The 23,668-nt window shown below is 45.1% G+C and overlaps 1 protein-coding gene across 1 annotated transcript in view; it reads right to left on the reverse strand.

The window, feature by feature from the left end:
* Positions 1 to 23,078, reverse strand: part of LOC131095392 (acetyl-coenzyme A thioesterase-like) — a 37,924-nt gene extending 14,846 nt beyond the window's left edge. The window contains 10 exon segments of the mRNA XM_058043086.1: positions 1,987 to 2,088; positions 3,056 to 3,116; positions 6,515 to 6,596; positions 11,916 to 11,986; positions 12,141 to 12,206; positions 12,793 to 12,805; positions 13,395 to 13,615; positions 13,862 to 13,921; positions 19,938 to 20,161; positions 22,527 to 23,078. Of these exon segments, the coding sequence (XP_057899069.1) occupies positions 1,987 to 2,088; positions 3,056 to 3,116; positions 6,515 to 6,596; positions 11,916 to 11,986; positions 12,141 to 12,206; positions 12,793 to 12,805; positions 13,395 to 13,615; positions 13,862 to 13,921; positions 19,938 to 20,161; positions 22,527 to 23,078 (1,452 nt within the window).
* Positions 23,079 to 23,668: the final 590 nt, after the last annotated feature.

Below are 23,668 nucleotides of genomic sequence, written 5' to 3' on the forward strand. Positions count from 1 at the left end.
TCAGTTCAATGACAAACTGCATCCAAAGCAAATGTAGTAATTTAAAGAAAATTACTCCATGTGGATAATTACACCACAGGTGACACTGAACAATCACTTGTGAGATTTGTCTAGAAGGCCTAGCCTCAGAAGCATTAAAATAATGCACAAAGCAGTGCACCACAGACAAATTCAACATTTTGTGTCTTGCAGTGCAGCCACTAATGTTTCTCAGCCTTCGACTCTTCCCTCTAACCCTCTTCCAGATTCATTGCCTCCTTTCCAGCCCTTTTCAAGAGCTTCCTAGATTTTCCCATGTGGCCCAGTTAAAATATTAAGATGGTGGTTATATTGACATTCTCTCTGTTCAACCTTAGAAACAGTTGTTTAGAAAAGTGGATTTGAAAAAAATATTCTTCAATGTCTCTGAGATTTTAGTTTGTCATGGAATTTGAACTGAACTCTCAAACTCCCTCTGGGACATTCCTGTCTTAAGCCTAATCTTAGTTAATCATCACCAATTTAATCCTGAATTAATGTCCCCAGAAATTTGGGCAAAAGGTGAACAGGTTTATGTTATGAGTATGATATCAAAGTAGGAACAAACAATTCTTACTTGATAATATTTTAGTGCTATCAGAAATTTAGCCATTAGCCTTTCAGAGACAAGAGCTGGGCTTTAGTTTTAGCAAAACTGCTCCAGTCTGTTTCTTTTCCAAACTGTGGCACATCCTCACAGAAGAGAGAGCAGTAGTGATTGGATGTATTAATTGCTCATGGGATGACTCTGCCAATCTCCAGTGGATGTTTATGACAGCCAGATGTGCTGTCATAACACATGCAGTCAGACAGGAAAGTCAGATCCATGATGTCACATTCAAGAAAGCAGAATTTTAAATGCAAAGGTGTCGCAGACATTTCTCCACAGAAATCCTTTCTTTCGGATTTCTGCGTCTTCTGGAGGCCAGAGGCCTCAGAAGACAAGGTAAACAATTATTATCAGCTGCTGGGGAATGCAACAGGGGCACCTATTTTGATTGGTGATTGGCTCATGCTTCTTGTTTATAATTAAGGGCCAATCACAAAGTGTAAGCCAGGGACTCAGTCCTTGGCCACAGCTTTGTTGTAGATTCTTTCTATTGATTCTTAGCCTAGCCTAGCTGCTCTGCAAACCTCTCTCTTTATTCCTATTAGTATAGTCTTAATGTATTATATATAATATCTTAATAAATCAAGCCTTCTGATTCAAGAAACAAGATTCACCGTCTCTCTCTCACCAGCTGCGACCCACTCAGGCGCAGTAATACAAAGGGAGTGTTTTTTTAGGAGAGTCTGAGGAGTGTCTGGCCTTCCCTACAAGAAAATTCTAAAAAGATTGTGCCTGTCTGACACAGTGATGTGAAGGCCATTGGTACCATAACTGATTTCCAAACACTGGGGAGAAGAAACAACCCTGGTGTGAAAACCAATCAACATAAATGGCAAAGAACAAATTTAGATTGGAAGTGAGCTTAAAAATAATGTCTTCTGTCTGAACAACCTCCCCAAGAGGGGAAGTAAAAGATAAAAGAGCCCACTCTGCAATCAACTTCTGAAAAGGAGAGAGACTCACAAGGATCTCCCTTTCACGGCTTGTCTCCGTCAATACTGCAGGCCTCAAAGACCTCACTTCTATAATGAACAAATGTGCAAAAGGAGATGGAAATAGAAATGGAAACAATAACAATAAAACAACAACAATAACAATAACAATAACAATAACAATAATAATAATAATAATAATAATAATAATAATAGTAATGACAGCAGCAACAACAACCTAACCATTTCAGAGAAACAAATTAGAAATAAACCCCCAGACTCTATCTCAAAAAGTCTGAACTTAATGCTTTTTTCCTATCACTGATCAGAATAAACAGTGCTTCTGCTGTGTTACATGACCAGAAAAGGTGGGTTATTTCACAGAAACTCAGTCACTCCAAGCTTAGGAGAAAGCAGGAAAAATACCTTTTCAGCACCAACTGGTTTAGCCTCATATGTTGCATATGTCACACTCACAATCTTTTCATCATTCGTTACAACATCCTCTACTGTCTCCTCTATGCCAACCTATGAGGAAGAAGGTGGTGGAAGAAGGAGACAAAAGAAGTATTTACATCATAGTCAACTGATTTGAGACAGTACGGTGCAGTTTTTATCAGTCCCTTACACCTAAAGCATAAAGGTAAAAAACCTGCTCTAATCACTAATACATATCTGGTGATCACAATATTCAGTCAACTCTGAAAGGTTTTTTAGTACCACAACTTTTATGTTTGTTTAGCATCACTTGTAGGGTAAAATTACAAAACCAGGAAAGACACTTAAAGGTAGTTTTATGGATATTATCTTCCATTTTCTTCTGTGGCATTCAGAGCCCCCATCTGAATGAGTTTCTAAGGTCTGTACGTGCAAAAAAAGTGTGTTTAGGGGTGCAAAGCAAAATGAAACACATGTGAAACACTGGATTCGAACCTGTGGCATAGGCCTGACACACACCAAAATTCTGATTTGTTTCTAATTTTTAGAAACTTTTGGAATACATTACCTGTGAGATGCATCACTCCCATTAATAACGATGGGATTTGGACACAGGCACAATGCACAAAAAGCACCCCCAAAGTTCAGTTCTGATTTGAAGTGATCAGGCAAGGCATTGCATACTGCCTGCAGTATGAAGATTAAGATCATGTGTACACCTGAGATATGTACATTTGTATCAAAAGTTTCAAAAATGCTTTGAACTTCACCTATTCTGTGGATCTGGCCTGGACCAACACCACCTCTCCCATCCTACCCACTACACCTGCCAAAGGCTTCAATTCTTTGGGGCCCAGCTGCTACTCTGACATGGATTATTTCACAGGAAACACACAACTGTAGCACTCTGAAAGCAGTGCCATTAGGCAGTGTTATTGTTCAGATATCTGCAGATATCTGGAGCAAATAAACCTGAAGCCACGCTGTGCTCCTCTGCTGCTCCCACCTCTGCTCTATTCCTTCAATATCTTTAGAAAAAAGAGTGCTGATCTCTTACCTCCATGCAGGCTTCGACTTGTATGTTCACCTTTGCTCTGATGGCAAGAATTTCTCCAACCCTGTTAAGAAGCGTAAGACCTTATAGCAGGCAAACAAGCAGCTTTATAAGGGCTTGAGTTTGCCTCTCTGTGTACTCCTAAAAGTGGTGAAGAACATCTCATTAATCAGTCTGTGTCTTCCACGCTGCACTGAGAATTCACTGAAAAAAGTGAATTTTTCACTGTTCAATTCAACACTGTTATTCTCCAGTCAGACTTGGTCAATAAAATTAGAGCCACTGCACAACCTTAATGGTGACAATGCTTCTCTCTGCTGGTGTCTGAATGGCAGCAGGTGTGCTCAGGTACACCCAGGAGTTCTGGCTTTTGCTCACAAGCACATCCTGCAGAAATCACGGAGTACATACAGCTGCAGGAGCACTCAGATACACTCCACAAGCACCTCTGGCACACAGGGGTGTGCACATGAGTAGATAACTCCAGGGAAAAAGTGCTCTTGGATGGGGAAAGAATTCATGTTCCAAGTCTTGGCCAAGAACAGGACTGCTTGTCCCTTCTGTGCTAACCTCATCCCTCTGAAAACCACTCTTCCCCATTTACCTACACAAACAACTAAACAGAATTTTTACTTTATTATCTAGTAAAAATTCTTGAGATTATGGAGTACTAGACAATTATCTAATGTGATTTCATTATACTATATATTATTTTACTATGTTTTAATTTTTTATTATATTATTTATTTTATTATTTGTTACCTTTTAAATTCTCCTTATTATGTCATCAAAATAAATTTAAATGAGGAGGTATTTTCTTTCCTTCTGGAATTCCTAAAGCACCTGCTCCATGTTGCAAAGAGGAGCAAACCTTTTTTCGAAATTAGTAATAATAATAATAATAGTAGTAGTAGTAGTAGTAGTCGTTGCTTACTAATTTAAATGAATCAAGCTGGGACATTTAAAGGTAAAGGCTTACTTAAATTGCTTATTCCACTGCAGAAGTAGGATGGGAAATGGGAAATGGGAAACAGGAAACCTGCTCTTCCAGAGGACCTGACAGGAACAACAAACTAGACAGCAATTTTCTTTTTCTTGTTCTCACCCAAGAAACCCAAGGTGGAATCCTTTGGGTGCATAGGGCAGGGGAAATGGTCAGTGCAAAGAACCAAGGCCAGCTGCAGGTGCACAGCCCTCATTAGCTTCTGCAGAATATGTTCAGAAGCAGTTTTTGCATTATTTATTGCAAAGAAAAAGCACAACTCTTAAGGCAATTGTTCCCAACTGCACAGCTAAGGGAGCCACCAGCTCCCTCCCAGATAGGAGAGTGGTCAAAGCTACAGATTTGCAGGGGCAGAAGTCACACAACACCACACTTCCACTTAAAACTATCAGAAATTTGCCAGAATGAAGTGACTATCATTCACAGACAGAAGACTAACAACATTTAAATAAATGCAATTTAAAATCAGATGTATCAATTTAAAATCAGCAGTTCAGTAATACACTGAACTGCTGTGTATTACAGGAGAAGATAAGTTTTGAACTATATAGATGTGTGACAATTTCTCTTTACATAATAAACACAGAAGACTTAATCCCTGCAGAAGATTTAGTCACCTGGCTTAGGTAAATAAACCTTCCAGTAAGCCACTTACTTAAACTATTTTATTAATTTACCAGAGAGAGAAGCAAGAGCTCTTTTATTTATGCAAGATGTTTGTATAATGAACTAGATGTGGCAAAATTTAGGAAATTGCACACTAAACTACATGAAGGATGTTAGGGATGACTATTGAAGTGAAGGGAGACGACCATCCTTTGATGCATCGAACTCGGATTTATTCATTGATCAGCCACTTTATATAATAGTGTTAATTAACTTCATGCATATTACAAAATCCAAGCTCACGATAGGCTAACAGAGAAAAATCTAACCACTCCTTTTGTTTTACAATACCTATAATTGTTTATTAAAAACAAAACCAGTGTTCCCACTGTGATATGAAAGGTTCCCAAAACTTCCATATCTGTTCCCAGGGTGCCATCTTTTCCCAGAGAGGGTGTTTCGCTTGTTATGGGAAGACTGTCTGAGAACCTTATTGTTTATAAAGTGATGCATGAGAGAGCCTAATTGTTTATAGAAATCAGCCTGGGAACTGCTTTTGGAACTGCTTTGCAACTACCTTTTACTGTTCTCTCAACTGTATGCCTTCATGGCCCTTTTCCCTAAGCCATGCTTGAACTAAACTCTCCACAGATGACCTAGCAGAGAAAAATAATTTCTTAAATAATTTCTTTCACAGTTACAAGATTGGTACCTGAAATTCTTATTACAAATGGAGCATTGGTATTACAAGTGAGAGAAGAAATAGAAATATTCAGAAACAAATTTGGAAGGAAAAGTATTTTCATCATATTCCAGAAGCTCTGTTCTGCTGTCATGGAAACAAGACAGAAAAGTGCTCTGAAACTACTAACTTTGAACTATTACACCTGAAAGGGAAACATTACCCTAACTTTAATTAGTTTTCACAAACAGGATTTTCTCCTAAGGACAAAATTAAAAACACAGAGCAAATCAAGACAAGACAAACACTTCAATATTGTGAAACAGACCAAGAAATTCTCTTTTGAGTTCCAGATTTGGTATGATCACGTTCTCTTCTTTGTCACTGGCTTTAGTTCTTACTCTAATGGGCACTGCCCTAACACTCTCAAGTCTGAGTGGATGCTTATTTTACACTTATGAACAGTTTTTAACTGCCATCAGCCAGCGTTGCTGTTTTCACAGCCACAAAAACTGCATGTGCACTGTCCCCTGCAACCAAGCCTATCCTATCTAACCTCTCCTTAATTCCTAGATTGCCCTGTGTGAAACCACACTAAACCCAGAAAGTAATGGCTTTAGCTTTCTGTAATGGTATGGGTTAGGAATAAAGGGCCTGTTTCCTCTTACAGTGTCTTTTATCCCATGAAAACCATGAGAAATGGTAAAACAAGTTCAGTCCTCTGTTATTTGTAGACTCAGTTAATTCAGTGCTCAGTGAATGTAAAACATTTATCATTTTTATAAAATAGCTGAAAGAGACAGATGTTAAGAAGTGAACCGAAAGAGACCTTGCAGCAATAAAAACACTGATAACAGTAAGTTTTATAGGTAGTATTGCTTATTTAACAGAGATAAGCAGAACTGATAAGCCGGAGCCAGATGCTATCAGTTTCTCACCAGGCATCCCAACTGCCAAGTGACGTTAACAAGAGTTTATTTCTGCCCTGTGAGATGGATCTGCTCTCTGCATGGGTCAGGTTACAGGTAGAAAAGAGCAGTTTTGAGACTCAGCCCTGTGGTTGTGTAAGTCCACGGGTCTGCTGTCTCCCATTTTATAATGCCTCAGTTTATCTCTGCCAAATAAGAGCCCGCAGAAGGGAAACATCTGAGTGTTGTCAGCTGGTTTGTACCTGGCAGTCTCTCCGAACACAATTTCATCCATGGACTGTGTCCTGCAGGGCACACCAGCATATTTCTCAGCTTCAAAAGAGACACAAGGACATAGTTACCACCCTGCAGGCAGCCACTCACCCCTGCGCTGGTGCCTGACAGGCAGGCACCAGGTCCCTCTTCTTCCTGTGAGGGACCAATGCAACTCTGCAATGAGACCCTTAGGAAAAAACAGAAGCTAAGTAAGATTAAAGTTTACATTTTTTGTAATGATTCTGTTGTAAACACAGAAATCACTCTTAAATCACTGAAAATGAGCCCAAACCATCTGAAATATCAATATCACCCCTCAAAATTCCCAAATCCCCCAAAATCCCCCTCAAATCCCCCCCCCCCCGCAAAATCCTCCAAGGACCCCTTGGGATTCTCCAGTCTTCCCTGGGACCCCCCAAAATTGCCCCCACATCCCCCAAAGCCCCCCTAAATCCCCCAATGACCCTAAAAATCCCCAACATTTCTCCTAAATCATTCAAAATCCCCCAAATGTCTTCAGGACCCCCCAGAACTGCCTAAAATTCCCCCCAGGACCCTCATGGTGTCCTAAAAAATCCCCAAAATCTTCCTGGGACCCCCCAAAATCTCCCAAATACCCCCAGGACTCCCCTAAATTTCCCCAGGGTCCCCTTAGGACCCCCCAAACTCCTTTGGGAGCCCCCAAAATTCCCTTAAAATCCCCCTAAATCCACCTAAAATTCCCCAATCCCCCCAAAAATCCTTCCAAAACCCCCCAGGACCCCTCAAAATGCCCCAAAATCACCTCTAGACCTCTTTGAGACCCCTCAAAATCCCCTCAAATCCCCGCAGGACCCCCCAAAAATTCCCCAGGATACCCCTAGGATACCCCAAATTTTCCCAACCCCCCCCACCAAATCCTACCAGGACGCCCCAAAAATCCCCAAACCACCCCCCTCCCCAAAATCCCCCCTAATTTCCCTCAGGACCCCCCAAACTGCTTTGGGAACCTCCAGTCTCCTTTGGGACTGCCCAAAATTCCCAAACTCCCTCCAAAATCCCCCAAAATCCCCCCTAAAATCCCCTCAAATCCCCCAAATCCTCCCCAAAATCCCCCCAAAATCCACGGAGGAGCCCCCAAAAGTCCCCCAGGACCTCTCAGGGATTCCCTAAAATCCCCAAATCCCCCCAAAAATTCCCCAAATGCCTCCCAGATCTCCCCAGAATCTCCCCCAAAATCCTCAAATGCCCCTAAATCCCCCCAAAAATCCCTGGAGGACCCCCCTAAATCCACCTAGGATCCCCCAAAAATCCCCAGGACCTCCCTGAGCCCCCCCAAAATTCTCCAAATCCCCCCAAAATGACCCCCGTGAGCTCTTGGGACCCCCCCAGATCCCTGAGACCCCCAAAATCTTCCCTAAATGTCTCAAACCCCCCCTAGAATGACCCCAGGACCCCCAAAATCTCCCAAATAACCCAAAATCCCCCCAAAATTCCCACTGCCACCTGTAGGAATCTTTTTTCAGCAGAAGCTGGGGAATATTCTTCCCCGTCGCTGGTCCTCTTCCAGACTGTGCTGGCTGCTGTCCCGTCTCGGCTGTTGAAATGGCCTGGTAAGGCTCTGGATGGCCTTGGGGCAGCCCGCGCTCCAAAGGACGAAAGGAGTCTTCAGGTTTTTCAGTTCTTCAGTGTTGTTTATTAATTATTATCTACAATATTTTCTCCCGGCCCGACAGAGGTCCACACAGCAAGCCAGCCATGAGCACACTCTGACTCCCTCGGGGCGGCCGCTTATTTTTATACCAAAAACTACGTGTAAGATATTTACCTTTTCCTCCCAATACCTTTCACCCTTATTGACAAGTGCACATTCAGTCAGAACCAATCTCAAAGTGCCACCATCACCATCGAAGATGGATGACAAGAAGAAGAAGAAGGACAGGACATGCCCTAATTCCTCCATCTTATCTCCTAGAAGCCCCCTGTACCGAGATCCCAAAACCTGTGTTTCACACTATAATTAACCTATCCCTTCACCATTTATCCCCGTGTGATCCTCCCATCCTCATACAGGTGTTGCGTCCTGTGCAGGATCAAAGTCCAGCCACCAGACACTTCTGGCAACATTCCAGGACTTCTGAGCCCCCCAAGGGTTGTCTCGGTGACTCTGCACATCAGTCCTGATGTGCTGAGTTCCCACAGGCTGCTTGCCCAGGGAAGTTACCAGTGCTCTCCTGGGCACAGCTCAGGAGCTGCTCGGGATCTTAAAGGGCTGTGGGGGCCCCCCCCTTTGGTGGCAGAGGCCTGGCAGGATGCCCTTCAGACAGGCTGCGCTCCAAAGCAGAAATGAAGAATTTTCACTCTTCAGTATTGTTTGTTATTTCTTATCTATAAAATTTTCTTTCAGCCCGACAGAGGTCTGTAACGCCAATGACTTGTTTTTAAAATTTTTAAAAGTTTAAAAGGAATAAAATAGTTAAAAAGAATAGTAACACAATTAGAGTAATAACAATTTGGACAAATTGAATTAAGACAATATGAGACAATAAAAACAAAGAGTTATGGACGTCCGGGTACCTTTTCTGGGCAGCACGAGCCCAAAAAAGGACACCCATTAACAAAGGATTAACCCTTAAAAACAATAGCCCGTTGCATATTCATACACTTCATACATGATGCATAAATGCCATTCAAACACAGGATTCTGTCTGGTCAGTGTCAACTTCTTCCTTCTAACCTTAACAGCACCTTCAAGCCGGGAAGAAGTTCGTTTCTTCCGATAAGAAGGCAATAAATTCCCTTTCTCTGAAAGATTCAGGTGTCCTGTGGCTGCTATCTCTCTGTGAGCCCTTTCTGTTAAGCAAAGCATCTTACATAGCATCGTTTCTATTTTAACAATTTTTATAACCTAAAACTATATTTAACACAGTACTTAAGAGAATTAATGCAGCATTGGTTTCTAACACAACACATATAATATTCATTTTAATATTTGCGAAAAGCCAATCATAAAAGACGTGCATTTTTCACAATCCTGACTCTTGTTCTTTGCAAATCATTTGGCTTGAGCAATATTTTTTTTATCTACTTGCATCTTCTGGACTATGCTGGCAAAATAAAACAGGGGATTACACAAGTAAGAAATATAAAAACAGTTGTAACACAAATGAAAGATCCTAATTTCTTCTAATACATTACCCCACCAGTTAGATTTTAACACTGTTTTCTAATTTTTGGACTGGTACCTGGGTTATTATATGCATATATATTTTTCTTTTTTGATTTCTTTTGCTAGAGTGACTTTTCTGTGGTCATCAATTTTCAATGATCTGATATATTGAATTTTCCACAAACATCCCCTTGTTTGGCCAATAAATAGTCTAAAGCCAACCTATTCTAATACCCTAAAGTTTTCGTTTGGCTTAGCTGGCTTTTACTATTCGCTTTCCTTCTAAACTTCTTCTTCAGGAAAAAAACCTTCTCGTTAACAGCAGACAAAACACACAAAAGAAAAAAACTAAAAAAACCTTCTTACTTAAGAAAAACAAACAGCTTTGTGAGGTTTGGAGAGTCATCAAATCTCTGCTTTGATTTTATCTTTTAGTGCTCGCCCGCTCCCCCTCTCTTCACGGCCTTGCTGTCAGTGCTGTTTTTGGCCCTTGGCTGCAGGCCCGGAGCAGGGGAGAGCAGCCCCGGGCATGGGGACCCTGGGGGCTGCCCTGGGTCCCTTCTGCCCTCTCTCTCTCTTCTCTCTCTTTCTCTTTTTCAGTAGGATTTGTGTTGTGCTTACATGTTCATCCCAGGCATCCCCGGGCCACCTAAAGCGTTCAGAGGGGGTCTCATGGCACCTCCACAGTTCTGCACGACAACCACGGGTCAGACTACCACAAAACAAAGAAACAAAACCAAAGGGGAGGGGGAAAGAAAGGACAGCAGGTTAATGACATCCCTGTTCAATGACAACTGCTGCTGCTACGACAGGCCATGCCATTCATGCTTTCAGGATTCCCTGACTGTTGACTAAAAATTGGGATCATTAACCCCAGGGAGAAACAACACAAACAACAGAAACCGGCTAAGAATGGTTAACGTGGTTTCAGGGGGAATTATACTATTTACACATATTGAGTTCAAGTTAATGGCCAGCAAGGGTCAACTTCTAAACCAAGGCAATTCAAAATCAGAACCCCCTACTAAGATTATGAGATATTAAATGGTATTCTTTCTACCTAGATTTCATTATGTTTGTATAAAATTAAAACACATGATATAACTTTTCTAATGCACTATTACATTTCTCTTTCCATTATTCAATTCCAATAAATCACAGAATCCCAAGATGGGACCTTAAAGCCCATCCAGTGTCACCCCTGGCCTGGGCAGGGACACTTTCCACTACCCCAGGTCTTTGATAATCGAAATGAAGAGTATTTAATATGGTCAATAATGTCCTAGCAATGCTAAAAAATTAAATACCCAACACCCATAAAATCTGAGTTTATGTCCTGATACCATGACCAAAGCTTGACTGCACTACTTACAAAAAAAAATTCATTTTTCATTAAAAAAATAGAAAATTTATTTTATTTTATATTTATATATGTTTTGCTGGTCGCTCAGCAGAGATTGTGAAGAACTGCACAACTGGTTTGTAGCAAAAATACCCAAAACTGTACAGACAGTTGTGAACAGACTTGAAAGACAAAGCTATTCAATAATTTAGAGTCTAGTTGTTATTCAAACAAGAAGCCACCAGGGAGATTATCTGAAATGGGGAAGCAAAAATGCAGTGTGGACACAACAAACTGTTCCTGTGGGGGACACCACCACCCATATGCTGCTGACTGGAGTGCAGACAAAACACAGAGGAAACTCCTGGATTTGTGTTCCAGGGGTGCACTAGGCCTGTCCTTGTCCCCCCCGGGACAGAGCCAGAGATGCTCAGGGGGACAAACGGTTGCCTGGACATCTCACTTTACACTAAAATCTCTGCTGCCTGTGCCAAAATTTAGATCAACACTGGATGAAAGAAAAAGTTTACAGAATTTGGAGAGGTATTTTGGGCAAAGTTAGAAGGTATTAGTATCTTCCTCCTAAACAGCGTAATCAGCAAGGAGGAGGAGGAGGAGGAAACGCCGACTCCACTCCAGGTCTGCCTTGCCAGTGTCAGTCCTTGATTACAAAAACCACTTTTCTTAAGAAAGCAAGTGACAGGGTTATTCTTTAAATCGCAGATATTTATGAAAATGACAGATTTTTCATTTCAATTTTGTACAGCTGCAAGTCATAACAGATTTTTTTTGTTTGTTTTAAAAAGGGATTATGAAAACAAGTCCTGGGAATCTCCAAGCTAAGCAAAGACAGAGAATATAGACTAAGTATAGGCCTGTCACTAAGGATAGAAAGTACCTGTGGTCCTAATGGCACTGTTCCCCTTGGAGGTGTCATCCTCTGCATCGGCCCACCCATGTTTGGATGACCTGTGAACAAAATATAAAATACATTATATATGCAATACACAACTGGTTCAGTTATGCAAGACACAATCACCTTCTACAGCTACTTTTAATGAATTATCCTTTTCCAAGTAACAGAGAAGCCTAAGGATCAGCACTGTGGAGATGTCACACTGACCCTGCTGCTGTGTGGGGTCCATCCCGCTGGGCAGGAGGGGCTGATTCCCCGGACACCTCCGAGGGCCTGAGTCAGGGAAAACACAGCGGAGAAACACAGAATGCCTTGAAATTCATGTTAAAGACACAGCACACACATTTCATTCCTAATTCCTGGATGTTTCCTCTGAGTCAGGTGTTAATGTGCTTTTAAATTCCCACATTAATCTGCCCTCTGGATTTACTGAATTAGGTTTAAAGCTCATTTTACAGGATTTTACCTGCAGCTGGGTCAAGTGGAAAAATGCTTTTATGAATGGATCTTTGTAGCTGATCCATGAGGTGCTATTTAGCATTTCAAAGCACCATCACATTTTCAGTTAAAATGTATCCTGAGTGAGCAGAATGTCAGAATGGTTTGGGTTGGAAGGGACCTTAAAGCTCATCTCCTTCCAGCCCCTCTGCCATGGGCAGGGACCCTTTCCACAATCCCAGCACCAAACTACCACCTAATCAAAATTTGGGCCTTAAAGCTGCACAACAGTTTATTGCTTCCACACCCTGCCCATCCACGTTGTACCTTGAGTAATATCAGTGCTGCTAAAGCAGCAATTAATGAATTTGGCATAATGTGAATGTAGCAAGAGCTGCAGTTCACTGGGATTATGGGTTACCTTCCACTCTGCACTGCAAATACCACAGTGTGCAGACAAAAACACTTCTGAAACCAAACCTGCAGGCTGGCAGCACTTCAGCCACCACATCCCACCTGCCAGGATTCACTGAGCTCAGGCACAGAGGGTGTGAAACCCAAACCCTTGGCTCAGGGGCTCAGACACCTCTGGCTCAGATAGTATTGGGAAGTGCAAAAATCAGGAGTGAACTGAGCTACAGCAGTAAAATGTTATCAGATATTAAGTGCAGTACTAATGGCACTGCACAGATGATCACCTCATCAAGGTTAATGAAGTCCCTCAGGGCCTTGGTGAGGAAGTAGCCCTGGTACAGGCAGCTTTACCTGATCCCAAACATCACCTGGACAAGTCTTGCCACCTGATACACCCAGCTCACTGAAATTTAGATTTCATAAGTTCTGGTGATAGTGTATCAAAAGTAATGACAAATTTGTTGAAACTGTGTTACACAAATATAAAAAAATAGCCAGAAATGAGGCTGGGATATAGTGTGACAATCAAAAGGCAGTCCTGGAAACCAAAGTTGAACCAAACTACCTGTTCCATTTATTCTTTCTACTTTTCCCAATATTGTAAATTACCTAGTTTTCCTCTCAGAGTTCCACTGATGTTTTTCTGTCTGCTTGTCTTTAACTTTTCATCTGCTGACAACTCTTTCACCTCCTCTTTCTGCACTATGGAGAACTTGAAAACACAAATGTTCTCTACTTCCAGAACCCTCTTCTCACAGATGGGCCAGAAAAGGTCCCTGCTGACGAACAGCAGGTCATTACTCATCCTTGTCTCGCTGGCATTGCACATCCTTAGATGGCAATGAGAGAAAATTGGGAATTCAGAGCTTTTAGAAAGTTGCCAGAGTGTCTTTGGGAGCCACAGAGCACTTCATGAGACCTGTTTCTCACCAATAATCCCCATATTTACTGTGGAATAAATATAATTTGTACATCTAGCAGGGATGGGCAGGGACTGAAGCATTTGACACAGAAGTGAGTAGCAGAGGGACAGAACCCTCACCCTGGGCCAGCAGAGCAGCAGCGACCAGCCTTACCTGGTTGGGTATTCTGAGAGGTGGCCTTGGGCCTCCAGGGTACCGGGGGGACATGAAAGGCTGCAGGGAGAGAAGGAAACACTGCTGAATAATCCCATTCCTCCTGTAAATCCATCCATCCATCCATCCATCCATCCATCCATCCATCCATCCATCCATCCATCCCACCCTGTGCCACTGCCACGCTCACACCCATCCAGCCTCAACATCCCCACAGAGAGCTCTGGACATTGTTCCACAATGTTTAGCAGTATGACATCAATTCAGAGATTCTCAGCCAACCCATCTAGCACGATACATTATTTAACAATTTGTTTCAGCACTTTTGAGTGCAGAATATGAGAAACTTAATGCATTAATAGTGAAGAATAAACAAAAATGAAACATCTATACTTTCCACTAGAGAAGGGGGAAAGATGGAACTTTGGAAGAGAAAACAAAAGTGTTCTTGGGAGAGTTCAGAGGTAAGGAAGATCAAAACAATTCAGAAATACTTTTCATTCGCTTCTTCATAATAGAGTGAAAAGCACCACAAAATTTAACCTGTGGGGGCACAGATTCCCAGCTTATGCTGCAAATATTTAGAATTTTGCTGCTTTCAGCTGCCATGTCACTTCAGTGCTGTGCTCCTGCCATGCCTCCCTGCTCACACACACTGGATCTCCTCTCTCACACCTCCCTTTATACCCAAATCTGGCACACCATCCACACCTTGAGATCTTGGCTATCCCTGAGCTACCTCACAGCCCACAGACAAGGCCAGGCCTCCAGATAATCAAGTGGTACTGGCAGCAAAAGCATTTAACTTCTCAGCTCGTTCCACCCCAAAGTGTGGCAATAGCCTAGAAATATAAAGAGATGAGTGGCAAATCTACAGGAAAAAGGCACAAATATCTGACTAAACAGAAGATGAAGAGGATGGCTTTGGCAAGCAGGAGTACCTACAGCTCCAGAAGAAAATGAAGAGATAAAAGCATGCTGTGTTCTGAGCACAGGGACAAAAAGACTGATTTAGACTACCAACAGCTAGCAGAGAAACTGCAATTATTTTACCAATAATTACTACTGGAATTTTTCCTATGATCTTACATCAATAAATTAATGAAACCTTTCACATCCTGGAATCAGATGAAAGCTGAAATAATGTAACCTGCATAAACATGCACTCAAATTAGTGCTAGAAAGCAATTTAAAATAGAGGGTTTATAAACTGGAGAAGAAAGTTCAATAACAATTGTGAATAGATTAATAAAAAGATACTTGAAATTATGTGCTGTAGAAGAGGGAGGCTCCTTTGTGCCTTCTCTGATGGTGAGAACCTCTGATAAGAAAGAGAAAGGGCTGTGCATGCGACGAGGCCCTCATGAAACAGTAGAAGCGTCAGGAAATTAGAATTTCAGCCATTTCCACAGAGGTCAACCGAGTGCAGCCACTCCAGTGAGGACCCTGGGTTTGACTTGTCTCCTCCAGCAAATGAAACTCAACTTTATTTACAGCTGTGCAGCTCAAAAAGAGGGAAATTTGAATTGTCTCTGAATTCAGCCATGTCTAAAGAGCAGAACCAGCCTACTAATATGCAATAGTAAGAAAAAACCTACTCCTTCCAAGCTTACAAGGATTATTACTGTAAATATTCATGTATCTATGTATTCCACTTAGGTGGAGCTGCAATCAGTGACAAGCAGATTCCAAGTAGTTCCTATGGTCTGGCTTTCCAAAAAAAATGTTACCATTACAAACTTAAATATTCTCATTTTTGTGTCAGTGACTGAACTTATCCCTGTACACTACCAATATATTGTATATATTGCATTGCGTATTCTATATATCGTTTGTCCACAAAAAGGTCCCACCAAGTTGTTTCAAGACAACAAAGAAAATCTGTCCAACATTTTAATGAAAACGTATTAAATACTCTCAGCTGTTCATGACAGCAGGAGTGGTTTTAAAGTCCCCACACACATTATTGAGCAATGGATTCTGAGACACAAACTCAAGCAGCAGAAACTTTGTGCCATGTGTTTATTCACCATTTCCCTTGTCATTTCCAGAACACCTGGCATTAGTCTCTACATTAATTTCCTACTCTTTTTTTTTATTAGGAGTTGCTGGAATGTCCATTAGGGAGGAACCACTCTGGGCTTCCATTTCTTACAGCAGGCATCCTTCTCTCCTCAATTCTTGGCAACTTCTTCCCCTTCTCCTGCAGCGCAAACACGCCTGAACTTACTGGGCTCAGAATACTGGGACTAAATTAAAGCAGTGCCCACAGACGTTCAACTGGTCACTCAGATCTTGTTTATGAAGGTGAAAATAAAATGTTTGCAACTTTGTGAAAGGCTGCCCTGCTGCCGCAGGGCCCAGAGGCCAAAGGCCTGTCCCGAAGCACTGGGGCAGCTGAAGCGGGAGGCAGGAGAGCTGGGAGCAGCTGCCCCAGCGCCCAAAGCCCAGGCAAGGCCAAGCGACTGCGTTGCCCAACCCCACGCTGCCTGCACGACTTCAGCCACTGCCCCTTCTCACCATCAAGGGATTCTTGCCCAGCACTACGAGGCCTCGGAGTGCCAAGTAACGCCTGGCCATGTGCTCGCTCTGCAGGTTCTGTGCCAGGATCTCCAGAACGCTGTCACTGCATTCCCTCAAGTCCAGGCACTCGAGGACCTGAAAGGCACAGGGCAATGACAGGGGAGCCGGCTGGCAGGAGCCCGGAGCCGCACAGGGCTGGGCCCAGGCAGCAGCACAGGGCACGGGCACTGTCCTGGCAGCTGTGCCTACGAGAGGCCAGAGGGCTGGGAGGCAGCTCAGCCAGGCAGCGCTGGCCTTGAGGCTCACCTCCACAAGGAATGTCAGGGCAGGGAAATCCCAGTATGGCATCTCTTTGCCGAGCAGGGCGAGCAGGTAGAATGCAATCCCAGAACAATAGTGTATGGCTGAATGGCAAAGTATCCTGACGAGAGGAAAAGGAAACAAGACCCTGAGCCAGTGGGGCAAACCTCTCCCAGGAGTGACTTCACAGAGTTCCCATCTTTCCCCAGCACCCTTCCAGCAAGGGGCCTGGGCCATTTGGGAGTTGGTTGCTCATGGGCACCCTCCTCTCCCAGCCGTTTCCAGTGTGCTTGGCCGTCCCTCAGTGACAAGGCCCTCTGGCCCATGAGCACGGGGACTGTGTGGGACACCTGGGCACAGAGCACAAATGTCAGAGGCAGTGGGGAGAAGGGGCTCTCACCTGGCCAGCAGAGCCATGGCAAAGTGGTGGGTGTCAACAGAGAGCAGCGTGTCCCAGCCACACCTGCGTTCCATTGCCACCACTGAGGCAAAGTGAAAATTTTCCAGGATAGAAATCCATTTTAATTTAGGTGAAATGTACATTTTTTGAGTTGAGTCTGTGGTTAGAAATCGTAGTTATTTAGCCAGGCTGCAAGGCCTAAGCTCTGTGAAGTTACTTCAGAGAAGGACAGAGATAAAGGGGGGGAGACAGAAGAGGATAGAGAGAGACAGGGACTGCTCCAAGGGCAAGTCAGCCTGACCTCGGAATTTTTTCTGATAAAAAGGAACTGGTGGTAAAAGTCACAGAAACCAATAAAAATGAATATGTATGAACCTATTGTGAAACTGCATGCACATGTATTAGAGAGAGAGATAAAAAGAGACCTGAAGTTCCCTGAGGCACACATGCCTTTGCACTGTCATAAACATTCCGGCTTTACAACTTTCACAAAGCTGTGAGGTTTCTTCTTTTCTCCGCAAAACACCACGCCCTCCTTGACCACCAAAGCTCCCACAGGTGCCACCACCGGTCCCTGAGGAGGATCCCAGATGGTGGCGGTCCAGTTTCCCTTTAGTCAAAACCATAAATCCTTGAGGCGATGTTCATCTTCCTTTCTCAAGCTGTTTTTCTCTGCTTCAATAAGGCATGAGATAAGCATATTTCCTTTTTATATTTTCCAAAGCTATAGTTTCAAGGATACAAGTAATATTCTAAAATTATACTTCAAAAGGTTATTATTGCAGAACTCTTTATGGATTAAATGCAGGCAAAAAGCAACATCTTTAACATTTTAATTCCAAAGCTCCTAAATCAACTAGGGTTAATTTGCAAACAAAAGATAGGTTCAAAGGCCTTTTTCCATGCTTTATTCTCCTCAGTTATTATTAGAATTCACAGCTCTCCCATTGTCGGGGTCCACACATTTCGCATTCACAAGTACAACGCGTTGCCTGTTTGTACCTGATACGAAACACAGCTTTGCATCTTACCCAACCAACACAGCCCCGTGTGCTCAGCACAGGGCCCTGGGCACAGGAGGCAGCTCAAGCCAAGGGGCAGCAGCCAACAGCCCCTGATGGGCTCTGGGCACAGGGCAGGCAGGAGAAGCCTCCAGGTTGCTGGGGGTCCCATGAAGGACGCTGAACAAACACCCAGACATGGCTCCGTGCCTCAGTTTCCCCATCTGCAATGGCATGGACATCAAGGTGTCCCCACAAACTTCTGTAAGCAGCCCTTCCAGCCACAGCTTCCCTGCTCTGCTCCTCCTGAGCTAGAACTGCTGTTCCCATGGAGGAGCTTTCTCAAGAGAGTTTGACCCACACAATCATTACAGACACAGTTCTGAGATACGAATCCAGGGCATTCCCAAACATCCTCTGAAAAGGGCAGCAACAGTTCTACCCAGGGCACAGAAGAATCCTAGAGGAAAGGACCAGCTTGTCAGCAGTGCACCAGCTGGCACAGCCAAGAGCAAGAGCTTCAACAACCAAACTTGGCTGTCCTGAATCTAGCACAGCACCTCACCTGTCCTTCAACTCAGCAGACACACTCCAAAAGCCACCAACATCCACTGAAATCAGCACTTGAAGCTGCACAACACTCACCAGTTGATTTCATGGCTGATGCCAATCAGTGCCCACTCTGCCTTTTGGTTCAAAATCAAGAAGCAGTGAACTGTGTCCTCTATTGCATTCACAGGACTGCCCCTGGCTCTGTTCTGCACATCTCAACAAGAGACACCTGCCCTTGCTCAAGGAGAAAGCTGCTTATGCAGAAACAGCCCATGACCACTTTGGGGGAGGGACAGAGGAGAATCACCTTTGATGGTGAAAGGTTCCCTCCTGATTTCCAAACTAAAAAAGCAGCACTTTTCCTCCAAACACAAAGCCAGCATCCTTGTTTCTCCACTTTGGGCACACCTGCTCACCACTTTTCTCTTGCTAAGGAATAACTTCCTTGTTCTTCTTTATCCATCTCCCTTATCTCATTGGTATCATCCAGTGCAGATTGCTTTCATTCCTTCATTCTGGCCTTGAGCCAGAGCCTCCCACCAGCAGCAGCCCAGCTCCAAAGCTGCAGAGCAGCCAGCATCAGCTCTCCTGCTTCCACTCCATTATCCTGCAGCACATGGCTCAGGCTGGCAGGGACAAGGCCTCACGCTGCTGTGGTGCTGAGCACTGAGCTCTGCCTCCCCTATGATCCACCCTTCTCCCTTTGGCTGGGCCAGGATTGTCTCTTGCCATGGCACCAGCCCACGGGATGGTGCCCAAGTCCTTGGCACAGTTCCTGCTGCACAGTTCCTGACTCCCACATCAGCCCTTTGCTGGCTGTGCAAAGGAGGCTCCAGAGCCCTCTGTGCACAGGAGCTGGGGGCACAGCTTGTGTCCCACAGCATGGCCATGAGAGGTGAGCTGAGGCTGCTGCTGCCCATCTGGCACGGATTATTCACACAAGGTTATACAAACACTGCTGCTGCTGCAGAATCAGCCAGGCTGGCCCATCTGCAAAGCCCGGGGGGCCTTGCTGGGTGTTCAGGTGGGACATCCCAGAGCAGCTGCTGACCAAAGCTGATCCATCCCACTGCCTGCCATGGCCCAAGGCACAGGGAGATCCCTGCAGGGAGGAGTCATTCCAGCTCCCGGCTACCACACAGGGCAGGAGGCAGCCTCACGCTAAAGCAATGCCAGCATCAGAACAGAGACTAAGACTTCAGGAAACACCTTTTTTCTCTGCTCCACCCCAAAAGGAGGTGGGTGGGGGATGTCCCAGAGACAGCCACAGATGTGCCCACCCAGCTCCCAGGGTCCTTACTTGATGGTCAGGATGGCAGGCGTAGGAGATCCAGCCACACTGAACTGGAACTCCTCCTCAAAGCTCCCCAGCACGGTGGCACTGAAGGAGATCTGCACAGCCTGGCTCCCACCTGCTGCAATGATGCCCTCCTCGGGGGCAAACTTGAAACACAAACCCAGGTTGGTGGCTGAAGGGAGACAGGTGAAGGGAGCATCAACAGCTCCTTGGTTCATCAGTTTCACCTGCAGCAGCAAGAAAGCAAAATGGAAATACGTGTGGAATCTTCCCTTCTTGTGAGTTATTGTCTAATGATGCAATGAACACCCAGAAAAGGCAGAAGATGCTTTGTGCTGCTGAATGGCAGAAGTCAAAAGATTCAACAGGACAAGTTCTGCCTTTGGGTTTTCATGCAGAGCAGTGGTAACTCCACAGAACTGCAGTCACCCTGGGCTTATCCCATGGACACAGAGCAGTGCCCCTCTGCTCAGCAGCACCAAGCGCATTGAGAGCTGGCGCTGAGAGCAACGTGGGCTGATTGCAGCTGCGTAGGGAATCACCCCAGAGCTGCTGCTGCCCCAGTGAGCACAGCTCCAACAGCACCATCTACTCCTTCACCTTTTCCCAGACCATGAAAACAATACATTGAGAATGAGGCATCAGCATCAAAATGTACAGACAGCATCATCTTTTGGTGAGAAAACTCAGCGTGTCTTTGCCTCCTACAGTCAAGCTTTTGGAAGTGTCGGGCATAATGCAATGCCTCATTTTCTACCTCTTTCAGTTGCTGTCTCATGAAGTTTTTGCAAGCTTGACACTACTTGGGGGGAGGGAAATAGGTAGAAAAATCCTTTGCTTTATTCCCAGGAACACTTTTCTCTTTCTAGAGCCAGAGATGCACCGAGGCTGAAGTGTGTTGAGGGACTGGTCAGCAAGGGAGAGAACTCCCAAGGATTTCCTGTGATTGCAGCAATAAGCAGGAGACACTTGACTTGGAGCTGTTGGCAGTGGGCTGAAGCTCAAAGGCAGCCAGTTTGTTGCAGCTGCTTCTGCAGAGCCCAGTCCAAAGGTGCCGTGTGTCTGGCACTGCCACAAAAGCCTCTGAACATGCATCTTTTGGAGCCAGTGCTGGTTTCATGTGCCAAGGGGTTGTTTTGCAGGAAGCCTCCCAGCTGATCCCTAAGGAAGGCTGCCCAAAAGCAGGGACTGGGGCTTCAGGAACAACAGACACACCTTCGTGACCCCCCAGATTTGAGCAGTCCATCAAATATTCCCTGCTCACAGCTGCCCAGGTTGGCAGCAAGTCCACAGCTGCACCAGGCTTGCTGCTGCCTCAGGAGCCATCAGGATCCATCCCAAGCCCTGCTGCTCACCTCACAGACATGGGGGATGTTGACAAAAACATTCCCAAGGTTCAGAGTAGGAGAGCTGAGTTCAACCAAGGGTCCTTGGCCTTCCCCTCTGAGCTGCAGGGGCAGCCTGCTCTCACAGCCTGGGGACAGACGTCCATTGCAGTACAATCATTCCCTCTGCCCCACTGGATTTTCCAGGCTGCCTCAGTGCTAGTCCCCGACTCTGAGCTGGATGCAACCAGCTCCTGATGCTGCAGGAGAAGATATGCACCCTTCTCTGCCCTCAGGACATATCCCCTGAGGCTGACTTCTAATTTCTAACCCATTCCTTGGGCTGCTTTCCAATTTGAGCCACCAGTTTGCTGAGTTTAAAACATCTCTGGTGCCTGTAATGATAGGTCAGGGAGTAATGGTAGAAATGGAAAGAAAGGAGATTTAGAATAGATATTAGGGAAGAAATGTTTCCTGTGAGGGTGGTGAGGCACTAGAGCAGGTTCCCCAGGGAAGTTGTGGAGGTTCCAGCCCTGAAAGTGTTCCAAGCCAGGCTGGATGGGGCTTGGAGCTCCCTGCTCTAGAGGGAGGTGTCCCTGCCCATGGCAGGGGCCTTGTGACTGGATGATCTTTAAGGTCCATTCCATCCTTACCATACTGTGATTCTGTGGTTTCCTTCCCATGCACCTAGAGGAGCTTTGAAATCCATTCAGTGCAGGCACAAAGCTCCTACAGAGTTTGGCAATTCCCAAACTCCCTGGCCCAGGAGCACAGGACTTTGCTGCCCAAGTGCTCCCCTTGTGACACTCAGCACTGTGTTCCATTTCCACAGACTGAGAGCTGCAAGGTGACAACTGCCACACAGGGAGAGAAAGCAGCTGCTGGCCAAGGCTGCTGCCTCTACCAACAGCCCGGGCTCAGTGGGGCTCAGCCCCCTCTGCTCTGCTGCTGTCTGGGCACTGGGAGGTGGTCCAGGCTCAGGGAGCCCATTTCTAACTCAGCTCCTGCTGCCTGATGATGGATCCATGGCAAATGGAGCCATCCTGGAGGCCAGGGGCCTGCAGGGGCTGAGTGCTTGTTCACTAAAGCTGTTCTGCTCTGGAGCTCTCTGGCCTTTGAGGGAATGCTGGCAAAGCCATGGCATGAAAACCTCTCCCTGCACTGCCAGAGAGGAGGGAAGCGGGGGGGGGGGGGGGGGGGAAGATGGCTGGGTTTCTCTCTCTGCTAGAGACATTTCAGCTAACTGGCGTAGCGGTGTAGTATATACAGGCACCATCTGGAGCTGCTGTGCAGGTGTGAGATAAGGAGGCTTAGGGGTCTCATAAGAAGAGGCTAGGGCAGGTTGCCCAGAAGTTTTGGCAGCTTTCCCAGAAGTTCTGGCAGCGTGCCGGGTAACTCCCATGGCATCCGAACTTTCTTCACCAAGTTCCCAATCAGAGCCCCCTTCTACCTCAGAGGCCCCCTCTGCCTCAGCCCCCCCGTCAGGTTCTGTTATCAGCCCCGACTCTTCGTCCGCATCTTGCTCCGTTTCTCTCTCTACTTTCCATTCCTTTAAAGCCTCAAAGAGCGAGTTCCAGGTTACTGCTAAATCAACAGCTGTTTTATCTCCCGCTTGAATGACTTGCCATAGTCTGTCCCCGACTTTCTTCCATGCCTTAACACTAAATGCTGTGTCAGGATCAGTGCCAAAATTCTGTGATTTAGCCCACAGCAATATATTACGAAGCTCATAGTCTGACGTATTAATTCCCTTATTTCTTAACAAAATTTTCCATGAAGACAGAACACTTTCTTCCTCTTTAGATAAATTTTGTCCCATTATTACTAGTTGGTGGCTCACCTACTTCCAGGTGTCTTGATTGGAGTGAATCAGGTCCGGACCTCCCTGTGGCTTCCACCTGCCACTCTGAGCTGCACCAACGCCGCCTCCCCCACTACATCCCAGTGGGTCACGGTTGCCAATTGCTAGGACCCCGTATGGGCCCCCACTGACTATGCTCTTATCACGTCGGGGATCACCAAAATGTCGCAGTCGAGGCGGTCACGACATAAAGCAGAGACCACAAGCAGTCTCAGTTGGTAACACTTGGCAACAGTTTATTAATGAAAATGGCTGATCTTTTATACACTTTCCAGTTGTTTACCCTTCTTCTACCTTAGCTATTGGCCACAATAATTCAATACCATGCCATTGGTGAAAAGTTACTCTGACTCCACCTAACTTTCTAAAAATGCTTCATCCAGCTGCAGAATGCTCTTATCTTCCTTCTCTCGATCTCCTTGGTTACGGCCTTGGAGAAAGCTCCTTATCAGCTTCTTCTTCTTACTTCTTGCTCCTTTAGCTAACAGGCCCGCTGCTAGCCCCTTCCACAGTTATGTGAATGGCACAGGAGAGCAGGAAGAAGAAAT

Source organism: Melospiza georgiana, chromosome W (genome assembly GCF_028018845.1).
Source record: "Melospiza georgiana isolate bMelGeo1 chromosome W, bMelGeo1.pri, whole genome shotgun sequence".
Classification (NCBI taxonomy): domain Eukaryota; kingdom Metazoa; phylum Chordata; class Aves; order Passeriformes; family Passerellidae; genus Melospiza; species Melospiza georgiana.